This window comes from Schistocerca nitens, chromosome 2 (assembly GCF_023898315.1).
Source record: "Schistocerca nitens isolate TAMUIC-IGC-003100 chromosome 2, iqSchNite1.1, whole genome shotgun sequence".
In the NCBI taxonomy this organism is placed as follows: Eukaryota; Metazoa; Arthropoda; class Insecta; order Orthoptera; family Acrididae; genus Schistocerca; species Schistocerca nitens.
The window spans coordinates 180,862,013-180,874,944 of record NC_064615.1 but is presented as its reverse complement, the minus strand read 5'-3'; the positions used below and the strand labels follow the sequence as shown (position 1 = coordinate 180,874,944).

Here is a 12,932-nt window from a genome sequence, read left to right as displayed (position 1 = left end):
TTCCATTCTTCTACATATTATTCTTGTCAGCGACTTTGCTGCATGAGCTGTTAAGCTGATTGCGCGACAATTCTCGCATTTGTCAGCTACTGTAGTCTACGGAATTTTGTGGATTGTAATTTTCCAAAAATCAGAGGGCATATTACCAGTCCATACATTCTACACGTGAATACGTGATTAGTCGTTTTGTTGCCACTTCTTATAACAATTTTAAAAATTCTGATGGAATGTTATCGATCCCTTCTACCTTATTTGATCTTAAGTCCTCCAAAGGTCTCCTAAATACTGATTCTAATACTGGATCCCCTATCGCTTCTAAATCGACTCCTATTTCTTCGTCTATCACATCAGACAAATCTCCCCCCTCATAGAGGCCTTCAATGTACTCTTTCCACCTATGGACTCTCTCCTCTGCGTTTAACAATGGAATTCCGGTTGCACTCTTAATGTTACTACACTTGCTTTTAATTTCACCGAAGGTTGTTTTGACTTTCCTAAATGCTGAGTCAGTCCTTCTGACTATCATTCCTTTTTCGATTTCTTCACATTTTTCATGCAGCCATTTCGTCTTAGCTTCCCTGCACTTCCTGTTTATTTCATTCTTATGCGACTCGCACTTCTGTATTCCTGAATTTCCCTGAACATTTTTGTAATTCCTTTCTTCATCCATCAGCTGATGCATTCCCTCTGTTGCCTGTGGTATACTTGCAGTTACCTATTTTGTACCCATGTTTTTATTTCCAGCTTCTGTGATTGCCCTCTTCAACTGTACTGCCTACTGGATTATTTTTCATTGCTTTAGAGAACTTCACGCGTATCTTGTCATTCCTTAGGACTTTCGTATCCCACTTCTTTGCGAATAGGTTCTTCCTGACTAATCTCTTAAACTTCAGCCTACTCTTCATCACTACTACATTATGATCTGAGTCTATATCTGCTCCTGGGTACGCCTTACAATGCAGAATCTGATTTCGGAATCTCTATCTGACCATGATGTAATCTAACTGAAATCTTCCCTTATCACCAGGCCTTTTCCAAGTATACCTCCTCCTCTTGTGATTCTTGAACAGAGTTTTTGCTATTACTAGCTGAGGTTTATTACAGAACTCAGTTAGGCTTTCTCTTCTCATTCCTTGCCCGAACCCATAATTCTCCTGTAACCTTTTCTTCTACTGCTTTCCCTACGGCTGCATTCCAGTCCACCATGACTATTCGGTTTTCATCTCCCTTTACGTATTGTATTACCCTTTCAATATCCTCATATAGTTTCTCCATCTCTTCATGTTCAGCTCGCGACGTCGACATGTATACCTGAACTATCACTGTCGGTGTTGGTTTGCTGTCGATTCTGATAAGAATAAGCCTATCACAGACCTGTTCACAGTAACCCACTCCCTGCCCTATCTTCCTCTTCATAACGAATCCTACTCCCGATGTACCATTTTCTAAAAATGTTCAAATGTGTGTGAAATCTTATGCGACTTAACTGCTAAGGTGATCAGTCCCTAAGCTTACACACTACTTAATCTAAATTATCCTAAGGATAAACACACACTCCCATTCCCGAGGGAGGACTCGAACCTCCGCTGGGACCAGCCGCACAGTCCACGACTGCAGCGCCGCAGACCGATCGGCTAATCCCGCGCGGCTGTGTCATTTTCGCTGCTGCTGATATTACACTATACTCATCTGACCAGAAATCCTTGTCTTCTTTCCATTTCACTTCACTGACCCCTACTATATCTAGACTGAGCCTTTGCATTTCCCTTTTCAGATTTTCTAGCTTCCCTACCACATTCAAGCTTCTTACATTCCATGCCCCGACTCGTAGAACGCTACCCTCTCGTTGGTTATTCAGTCTTTTTCTCATGGTCACCTCCCTTTTGGTAGTCCCCTCCCGGAGATCAGAATGAGGGACTATTCCGGAATCTTTTGCCAATGGAGAGATCATCATGACACTTTTTCAATTCCAGGCCAAATGTCCTATGGATACATGTTACGTGTCTTTAACGCAGTGGTTTCCATTGCCTTCTGCATCCTCATGCCGCTGATCATTGCTAATTCTTCCGCCTTTAGGGGTAGTTTGCCGCCCCAAGGACAAATGAGTGCCCTGAACCTCTGTCCGCTCCTCCGCCCTCTTTGACAAGACCGTTGGCAAAATGAGGTTGACTTCTTATGTCGGAAGTCTTCGGCCACAGTTGTCATACGAATACGAAGTCGATGTGTTCAGAAGGGCCATAATGATCCCCGCCGACCAGCGCCCGAGAGGACAGGCACACTGTTCACTCGGCCGTGCAGGAGAGCACATGTTGTGTACGGCCTCGTTGTGTACGGTAAGAAGAGGTAGACAACAGAATGGTGCGGCATCTGTCGTCGTAGGGAAGCTGGACGGGAGCAGAAATGATTAGCGAACAATTGAAAAAAGTAAACAGAAGATTTAGTTAACTTGTCGTCCTCCAAGTGTAGAAAGACTCATTACATGTGGTGTCGCACAAGATTACATGTGGTGTCCCACAAGGATCCATCTTAGGGCCATTGCTTTTTCTTGTGTACATTAATAATGTCCCATCAGTTACACTGCCAGAAGCAGAGTCAGTTTTGTTTGCAGATGACACAAGTATTGCAATAAATAGTATGTCGAGTGTAGTTCTAGAAAGATCTGCTAATTATACTTTCATGGATATTACTAAATGGTTTAAAGCCAACTCACTGACTTTAAACTTCGAAAAGACTCACTATATGCAATTCGGAACCTGTAAGTGGTTTCCACCCAGCATATGCATAAAGTATGAAGAAGAGCAGATAGAAGAGGTTGACAGTCTTAAATTCCTGGGATTACAACTTGATAATAAATTCAATTGGGAGGAGCACACCACAGAACTGCAGAAACGCCTTAACAAATCTGTATTTGCAATTCGATTGTTAGCAGACATAGGCGACATAAAAATGAAAAAGCTTGCATACTTTGCCTACTTTCTTTCTATAATGTCATGTGGTATAATGTTTTGGGGTAACTCTTCAAGTCACACAAAAGTTTTCAGAGTCCAAAAGCGTGTAATACGTATTATTTGTGGAGTAAATTCACGGACGTCCTGTAGAAACCTCTTCAAAGAACTGGGTATACTAACTACTGCCTCTCAGTATATTTACTCCTTAATGAAATTTGTCCTAAATAATATATCTCTTTTTCAAACAAACAGCTCAGTTCATACATACAATACCAGGAACAAAAATGATCTGCACAAGGACTTAAAAGCACTTACTTTAGTTGAAAAAGGGGTCCACTATTCAGGAACACTCATCTTCAATAATTTGACAGCAAACATAAAAAATTTAGTTACAAATAAAGATCAGTTTAAAAGGAGCCTGAAAGACTTACTAGTGGCCAACTCCTTCTACTCCATTGATGAATATTTTAAAAGAAACAAATGATGTATTCTATATACTCATACTATTAGTATTATTATTTCAGCTTAAAAAATGATGTATTGTTTATACTCATACTATTAGTACTGTAAAAAAAATGACATGTTCCATATCCACGAGGATCTCCTCAGTACGGATCTATGGAACGAAAAACTAATCTAATCTACAAATAATGCAGCACGAAACAGAGCCCGCCAGTCACAATGTTAGCAAGGCTGCGACTCTGTAAACTAAGCACGAACGATATTGTCAGAGCCACGACTAGGCGGCGTCTGCATTGTGAAGCGGATCCGAGCGCGAGTGGGGTGTCTGGCTGCCGCTGGCCATCCTATATCGCAGCAGCGGAGGGCGCCGTTGGTAGGGAGCCGCTGGAGGAGCGGCCCAGCGCATGCGCCCCATTGGGTCCGCCAGTTCCCTGTGACTACTGTCAGCATCTGACGGAGACTTGCAATTCTGCTGCCAACTCTGACGCCCTTGGTGTGGTGTCGATTATCATCGATGTATAATACTTTGATGCAAAAGCAGAGAGGCACGCTGTGTGTGGTTCACCCAGTGGTAACTGTCGTCTCGGGGTATGATAAAGTCGTCTTTTCAGAGAAATCGTGATTCTGTGTACCAGGATTGGGATGAATGTATCCATGTGTGGAGGCTCCAAGGCAATGTTTCCACATTGCTTTCATAATCGTCACACAGGCCCATGACAAGTATGACTCTTTGGGTTGCCATTGGGTATACAACATCTAGTTCGCATAGCCGGTAATCTGGACGGCAGCCGTTATTTTTCTGACTTGTTAAGGATGGTGGCTCTGTCCTATCTTCCAGGCCTCCATGACCTTATATTTCAACAAGATAACGCTAGCTCACATATTGCCCTTGCTGTCCTGACCCGCCTTGATGCAGAGGGTGTTCGACTGTCGCCCTGGCCGGCAAGTTCTCCAGATCTTCCACCCACTGAGGACATCCGGCCATTTGCTGCTGAGAGAGCAACACGCCGCCACTGCCCAGTCACTACGGCTGATGAACTGTTGCATAGAGTTGAATCAGCGTGGAATAACGTATCCATATCATCCAAGTTCGACTCGATCACCAGCCGTATTACTGCTATGCTGCTGCCAGAAGTGGCACGCATGTGTACTAAATTTCCCACCATGTATATCCAGAAATCACCTACAAATTTAATAAGGTAGTCTTTGTATTATACTTTTTATGCACACTAATTCAAATTTAGTAATTTCAAATTCTTCCTGGTGCTGCAATTTTACTGTCCAGTAGAATACCATACCATATGCTGTACTTCAAGTGCTCATATACACCTAAAATGCAGACTAAAACTAGCTACGAAGCTACAATGAAGTGACAGAAGTCCTGTGACAGCGATATGTACATATACAAATGGTCGCAATATCGCGTACACGAAGTAAAAAGGGCAGTCCATTGGCAGAACTGTCATTAGTACTCAGCTGATTTATGTGAAGAGCTTTCCGCCGTCATTATGGCCACCCTACGGGAATTAATAGACTTTGAACGCGGAATAGCAGTTGGAGCGAGTAGCATGGGACATACCATTTCAGAAATCGTTTGGGAATTCTATATTACAAGATCCACAGTGTCAAGAGTGTGCAGAGAAAACCAAATTTCAGGCATTACCCCTCACCACCGACAACGCAGTGGCCGTCGGCCTTCATTTAACGACCGAGAGCAGCGGCGTTTACGCAGAGCTGTCAGCGCTAACAGACGAGCAACACTGCGTAAAATAACCTCAGAAATCAATGGGGGACATACGGAGAAAGCGTTAGGATAGTGAGGCGAAATTTGGTGTTAATGGGCTGTGGCAGCAGACGACCGACGTCAGTGCCTTTGCTAACACAGCGACATTGACTGCAGCGTCTCTCCTGGGCTCGTGACCACATCAGTTCGACCCTAGATGACTGCAAAACCTTGGCCTGGTCAAATGAGTCCCGATTTCAGTTGCTAAGAGCTGATGGTTGGGTTCGAATGTGGCACAGACTCCACGAAGCGATGGACCCAACTTGTCAACAAGGCACTGCGCAAGCTGGTGGCACTTCGCTCCACAATGGTGTGGGCTGTGTTTACTATATACTGGGTCTTCTAGCCCCACTGAACCGATCCTTGACAGGAAATGTTCATGTTCTGCTACTTGGAGACCATTTGCAACCATTTATAGACTTAACGTCCCAAAACAACGATGGAATTTTTATGGATGATAATTCGCTATGTCACAGTCTGGACAATTCGAGCGAATGATTTGGCACCCCGGATCGCTCAACATGAATCCCATCGAACATTTATGGGACATAATCGACAGGTCAGTGACTGCACAGAATCCTGCACTGTCAACACTTTCGCAATTATGGACGGTAGCATGACTCAATATTTCCACCTGGGACTTCCAACGACTTGTTGAGTCCAGTCCACATAGAATTGCTGCACTACCCCGAGCAAACGGAGATCCGATATATTAGGAGTATCCCATGACTTGTGTCACTCAGTGTATGAGCGGTACTTCAAGTGCCCATGGACACTTGCAATGATGACTAAAACTAGCTACGAAGCCAGAAAGTAAAGTATTCATTAGGCGGGACGTCACAAATTCAGATTAAGAGAATCTATTGAAGATGAGGAAACCATTCCAGATTAAATTGAGTAACACGTTCGGTAGCGTAGAAAATGAAGGCTATATGTAAATAGAGAAAATACGAAATTACCTAAAGAAAAGTATTCATCCAAACAGAAAAGTATGTTGTACTGATGAAGAAGGCAAAAAAAGGAAAATCGTGAATGGCATGTGCCATTTATTAATGGTTAGGTGAGAGTTTCAAGTAAACAATGACAGAAAATAATAAAATATATTGACTTAAATGTATTTGAACAAATCACTAAGAAAATGTGAACAGGTAAATTCGAAATTTGGTATGAGAAACGATTGAAAATAACAAGAATACTGTGGGCTCCCTACTACTTGCTGCAAATTTTATTATGTCTGGTTTATTTAAGGTTTTTACCGTTATTTTCTTCCTAAGGAATATGGAACATTGCGCTATATTTAGAATAGAAGACATCATTGTTTATACTTTCCCGATATAGGAAGAGTAATTGGGGGGGAGGGGGGTGCCCCCAGAACCCAGGAAGAAGCCCACTTCACACCACTGATAAACTTTTTTTTTTAAAAAAGTGTGAATTTAAGAACGGCCAGTTTCGGTTTATATGTATCACGAGAAGAATCTCTGTTAGAAAGTAGTGATGAAGTCCGTCGCTGTTAGCGTAGCGGTAGCGTTACCGCCTACCACGCTGGAGGCCCGGGTTCGATTTCCGGCAGGAGACTGTGGGTGATGTGTGTCTTTCATCGTCATTGACTCGCAAGTCGCCGATGTAGCGTCACCTAAAAAGGACTTGCAATACAGCGGCCGAACTCCCCCGAATGGGGCCTCCCGGCCAACAATGCCATAGGATCGTTTTTTTAGTAGTGATGAAGGGTAACACAAGGGACAAGCCTGTTGAACGTCAGTCTTTTTTCGTTTGTAAACCATTTTCCCTTCCATATTACTGAGCTCACTGCTGTACCGCAGAACAAAGGAAGGGGGAAAAAGCCGCCTATTTGTGCTGTGTCTGCTGTGTCTACTTCCTTATTGTTTGCAAGTTTGTTAGGAAAGGTATCCACACTGCTGAGGTAACTAGATTCCCAGTCACACTCTTCTCACGATCTATTTCACTTATAATTCTGTTACATTTGTTTATAACACTTGTCCAGGATGTATCGTAATGAATCGCGTAAACGCATCAGCTGAAAGTACACGGTACTAGAAGAAAAAATGTCTCAGTAAACATGGGCTCTAAAACGCATTCCTTAACAGCTATGAACACTTATTCACCATCGCGACTGTGAAAGACATACACTCCTGGAAATGGAAAAAAGAACACATTGACACCGGTGTGTCAGACCCACCATACTTGCTCCGGACACTGCGAGAGGGCTGTACAAGCAATGATCACACGCACGGCACAGCGGACACACCAGGAACCGCGGTGTTGGCCGTCGAATGGCGCTAGCTGCGCAGCATTTGTGCACCGCCGCCGTCAGTGTCAGCCAGTTTGCCGTGGCATACGGAGCTCCATCGCAGTCTTTAACACTGGTAGCATGCCGCGACAGCGTGGACGTGAACCGTATGTGCAGTTGACGGACTTTGAGCGAGGGCGTATAGTGGGCATGCGGGAGGCCGGGTGGACGTACCGCCGAATTGCTCAACACGTGGGGCGTGAGGTCTCCACAGTACATCGATGTTGTCGCCAGTGGTCGGCCGAAGGTGCACGTGCCCGTCGACCTGGGACCGGACCGCAGCGACGCACGGATGCACGCCAAGACCGTAGGATCCTACGCAGTGCCGTAGGGGACCGCACCGCCACTTCCCAGCACATTAGGGACACTGTTGCTCCTGGGGTATCGGCGAGGACCATTCGCAACCGTCTCCATGAAGCTGGGCTACGATCCCGCACACCGTTAGGCCGTCTTCCGCTCACGCCCCAACATCGTGCAGCCCGCCTCCAGTGGTGTCGCGACAGGCGTGAATGGAGGGACGAATGGAGACGTGTCGTCTTCAGCGATGAGAGTCGCTTCTGCCTTGGTGCCAATGATGGTCGTATGCGTGTTTGGCGCCGTGCAGGTGAGCGCCACAATCAGGACAGCATACGACCGAGGCACACAGGGCCAACACCCGGCATCATGGTGTGGGGAGCGATCTCCTACACTGGCCGTACACCACTGGTGATCGTCGAGGGGACACTGAATAGTGCACGGTACATCCAAACCGTCATCGAACCCATCGTTCTACCATTCCTAGACCGGCAAGGGAACTTGCTGTTCCAACAGGACAATGCACGTCCGCATGTATCCCGTGCCACCCAACGTGCTCTAGAAGGTGTAAGTCAACTACCCTGGCCAGCAAGATCTCCGGATCTGTCCCCCATTGAGCATGTTTGGGACTGGATGAAGCGTCGTCTCACGCGGTCTGCACGTCCAGCACGAACGCTGGTCCAACTGAGGCGCCAGGTGGAAATGGCATGGCAAGCCGTTCCACAGGACTACATCCAGCATCTCTACGATCGTCTCCATGGGAGAATAGCAGCCTGCATTGCTGCGAAAGGTGGATATACACTGTACTAGTGCCGACATTGTGCATGCTCTGTTGCCTGTGTCTATGTGCCTGTGGTTCTGTCAGTGTGATCATGTGATGTATCTGACCCCAGGAATGTGTCAATAAAGTTTCCCCTTCCTGGGACAATGAATTCACGGTGTTCTTATTTCAATTTCCAGGAGTGTATATTCGACTGAAAAGTGCTCATAGCTGGCTTATTACGTAGTCGGAACACTGGATCATCCTTACTTTGCCGGCGTCTGGAACTCGCGTCTGATGAAGATTCACTGGTTTCAGCCTGTGTGCTTAGAATTAGCATACTAAGCGCCGTTGGGCCTTTATACGTTCCACGATATTTCCACTTCCCTATGAAGCCGTAAACTGTCGGCTTGTGTAAGTTTGCAGTGGCTAACACCGCTCCCTCGCTCCTAATTGCGCCATGACGTAACCAAGCCGTAAGCCCGCATTATGCTCCATGGAATTACACATCCCAGTCTCTAGCGCCGTTGTGCTGCAGCTTCAGAGGCAGTTCTACGTGCGGTTGCTGGTCTACAAAACAATTCTCAGTTAGTCTCCGACTGCTTCTAGTCATTGCAGCTCTTGGATGCGTGGGAGGTAATAAGATTTTGCAGTGCCTGTGTTGTTCATAAATACGATGCAATGTCCGCAGGAACATTGCATTGTAATTCGGAATAACACAGGCACTGCAATATGGTATTTATCCGCCGGCATTTGGCAAGCGATTTGCAATTAAAATGTCGTCCTTATACAGGAATATACATAATAGATGTACGGGTAGGTTGTAGGCACACGATCGACGACGTATGGAAGTTTGTGTCTGACCGTAAGTTGTACTCGGATAGCTTAACGGCAAGATGAACGCTCGCTATAACCAGGAAATTCTTGTTCTGGTCCCGATCCGGCATAAATTTTCTTTGTCGTCATTCACTGCACAGCTGATGGTTTTCCATATTCGCTACTGGGATGATCAAAAACTAAAACCGTACAGTTTTAAAGTCGGAAGCCTTTAAAATGACCAGCACTATTTTTCTTATCTATACGTTATCCTGTAGAACGTGAGAATTACATCAGACATGTTACTAATTTAGTATGTTCTTATTTCCCTTTACTTCAGCGTTTCTGAAAACGCATAAATCTTTTAAAGTGGTGAAGAGCGGGATTGACGGATTGCTATGAAAAAGCCCTTCTTATAACGTATAAGATTTTCAGTTACTCGGAAGTAGATTATTGTGCTGTGGTGGTGCCTCCCGGGCTGGAAATATTAACGAGAGGTTAACGCAAAAGCACTTCGCTTCATCTGTCGCCTTCCTTAAGCTTATCATCGTTATCACATTTACACAGTCACCAAGGCAGCCGCTCTTCAAACAGGGCATCGCGAACCTCACCACTCATTTTTGTATCTACATTTACATCTTCTTTCTTTATTTTTACCGGGGGCCTAGAAACGACGGAGAGGCTCCGTCCCTGCCGCAGCCGCAGTGCTCCACAACCCCACGACGACTACTGCAGTCCACTTCACCCCTCCGCCGCCCCACACCGAACCACTCTTTCAGGGTTATTGTGCGGTTCGGCCCCCGGTGTAAACCCCCCCCCCCCCCCCCCAGGGTACGTCTCACACCAGACGAGTGTAACCCTTATGTTTGTGTCGTAGAGTAATGGTAGTGCACGCGTACGTGGAGAACTTGTTTGCGCAGCAATCGCCGACGTAGTGTAGCTGAGGCGGAATAAGGGGAACCAGCCCGCATTCGCCGAAGCAGATGGAAAACCGCTCATACAGAAGTTTACCCACAGTCATTCTTCTCAGGCCTCAATCACGACTGGGACAGAGATGTACATGCGTGGCTTCTGCTCGATATCGCCTGTTGTTGTTGTGATATTCAGTCTGAAGACTGGTTCTATGCAGCTCTTTTTTTTATTTTAAGCTTCTCTATCCTGTGCAAACCTCTTCATCTCCGATCAACTATTGAAACCTAAAATCTTCTGAATCTGCTTACTCTATTCATCTCTTGATCTCCCTCTACAATTTTTACCCCCCCCCCCCTCCTTCTCCCTCCCCCCCTCCCCCAGTACTTCCTTCCAGTACTTAACTGGCGATCCCTTGATGTCTCAGAATAAGTCCTGTCAACCGATCCCTTCTTCTGGTTAGGTTGTGCCACAAGTTTCTGTTCTCCCACATCTGTTCAGTACCATCTCATTAGTTACGTGATCTACCCATCTAATGTTCAACGTCCTTCTGTAGCAGCACATTTCGAAAGATTTTGTTGTCTTTTTGTCTGAACTGTGTCTCGTCCATGTTTCACTTCCATACACGGCTACACTCCACACAATTGCCTTCAGAAAAGACTGTCTAACACTTATCTATATTTAAAGTTAACAAATTTCTCTTTTTCAGTAACGTTTTTCTTGCCATTGCCAGTCTATATTTTGTATGCTGCTTCGGCCATCATCAGTTATTTTGCCGCCAAATAGCAAAATTCATCTACTACTTTAGGTGTCTTCCTAATCTAAATCCCTCAGCATCATCTGATTTAATTCGACTACATTTTGTTATCCTTTTTTTGTTAATGTTCATTTAATATCGTATTTTCAAGACACTGTGCATTCCAACCAATTGCTCTCCCAAGTCCTTTGTTGTCTCTGATAGAATTGTAAGGTCAGTGGCAAACTTCAAAGTTTTTATTTCTGCTCTCTGAACTTTAATTTCTACTGCAAATTTTTTTTGTTTCCTTTACTGCATGCTCAATGTACAGACTAAATAACATCGGGGATAGGCTACAATCCTGTCTCACTTCCTTCTCAGTCACTGCTTCCCTTTCATGCCCCTCAACTCTTCATAACTGCCGTCTGGTTTCTGTACAGGTTATAAATAGCCTTTCTCTCCCTACATTTGACCCCTGCTACCTTCAGAAATTCAAAGAGAGTATTCCTGTAACATTGTCAAAAGCTTTCTCTAAATCTACAAACGCTATAAACGTAGGTTTGCCTTTCTTAACCCATCTTCTAAGAAAAGTCGTAGAGTCAGTATTACCTTTAAGTGTTCCCACTTTTCTCCGGTATCCAAGCTTTAAGTGATTGTTACACGGAATTAGCGAATCCAGGGAAGCTGATGTTCCCTGAGATCGGTTTGTTGTGTATTACTTCGTACACTATGGTTAAGTGAGTTAGCTACAGAGTGGTGCAGCAGCTATCGTCGTAGGAAAGTTGGACAGGAGCGGAAATCAAAGCGAACACAGTAAACAGACGTTTCACTTGTAGTTTTCTCCAAGTGTTGCAGAAAACAAAGAGCAAACAGTAATAAAGTCCAGCTATTACAAGAGTGTGAGGCTCCCACTAGTAATGCATGAGCGAACTGTCGAAGGCTGATTAAAACTGGAAACTATCGAAGACTGCGACGAAGTATGGGCCGTGTAGGTGCCACAGTCCATCCCATATCAGAGCGGCAGAGAGCGCTCGTAGTCGAAACCACTAAAAGTGGCTTAGCGGGCGCGCATCATTGGATCCGTCAGGCCCTGCGCAATTGCATTCGGCGCCTATTGGAAAGCTGCATTTCCATTACTAAATGTGAGACGCTAGTGAGAGTGGTATCGTGCTAAAATACCACAGGCTTCTAGCAGTTTTTCCATTGGACTGTAAAGAATTCATGTCAGCATTTTGGAACCACGACTTGATATGGCATACTTGAAGAAATTTTTGGACTCTCTTCTTCGCCAAATTGAGGCATTTTTAAAAGCTAGAAGTGATTTCTACGCGGTATTGGCGTTATGTATCCTGATGGTGTTTGAAGGTGGTTATTCTTTTTTTGTGCAGTGTTATTTTCCCTGCGTTGCGGACAGTTGTATGGGACAGTGGCATGCAGACGTGTAATAACGCACCAATGGGGTTTCAGGATGAAGAGGAGGACGGTGCACGACGTGTGAAGCGCATGGGCATGGGCCCGTCGCTGTCCATCGTGAACCCCATGGACGTGCTGCGCCAGCGGCTGCTGCTCGAGATCGCCCGCCGGCGGCTGCGTGACGCCGAGGAACAGATCAAGGCCAACAAGGACTTCCTGCAGCAGATCGGCAAGCGCTCTCCGCACGCAGGAGGTGCCGCCAACGACGCAGACGCCGACGCCCCGCCCTTCGGCCTGCGAGCCGCTGCAGAGAGGTGAGCGCACGTACAGCGTGGCACGGTTCTCGCTGTGAAATTCTCTCAGTTGCGCACGTGCAGGTACGACAAGCTTGAAACTGTTGGATGTATTCGCACTGCTTATGGTGATAGCCTAGTGTGGTTCAGGAGCTGTTAGAAGCGGTTCTTATTGATACCTTTTGGGCAGCTTGCATGTCATGTGTCTTA

General features: G+C 45.6%; 1 protein-coding gene across 1 annotated transcript in view; it reads left to right on the top strand.

Annotated features, from left to right (window-relative positions):
* LOC126234309 (diuretic hormone 45) overlaps nucleotides 1-12,932 on the top strand; it is a 108,260-nt gene that overhangs the window by 65,354 nt on the left and 29,974 nt on the right. Inside the window, exon 2 of the mRNA XM_049942995.1 lies at nucleotides 12,484-12,743. Coding sequence (XP_049798952.1) covers nucleotides 12,484-12,743 — 260 coding nt within the window. The remainder of the gene's footprint in view (nucleotides 1-12,483; nucleotides 12,744-12,932) is intronic.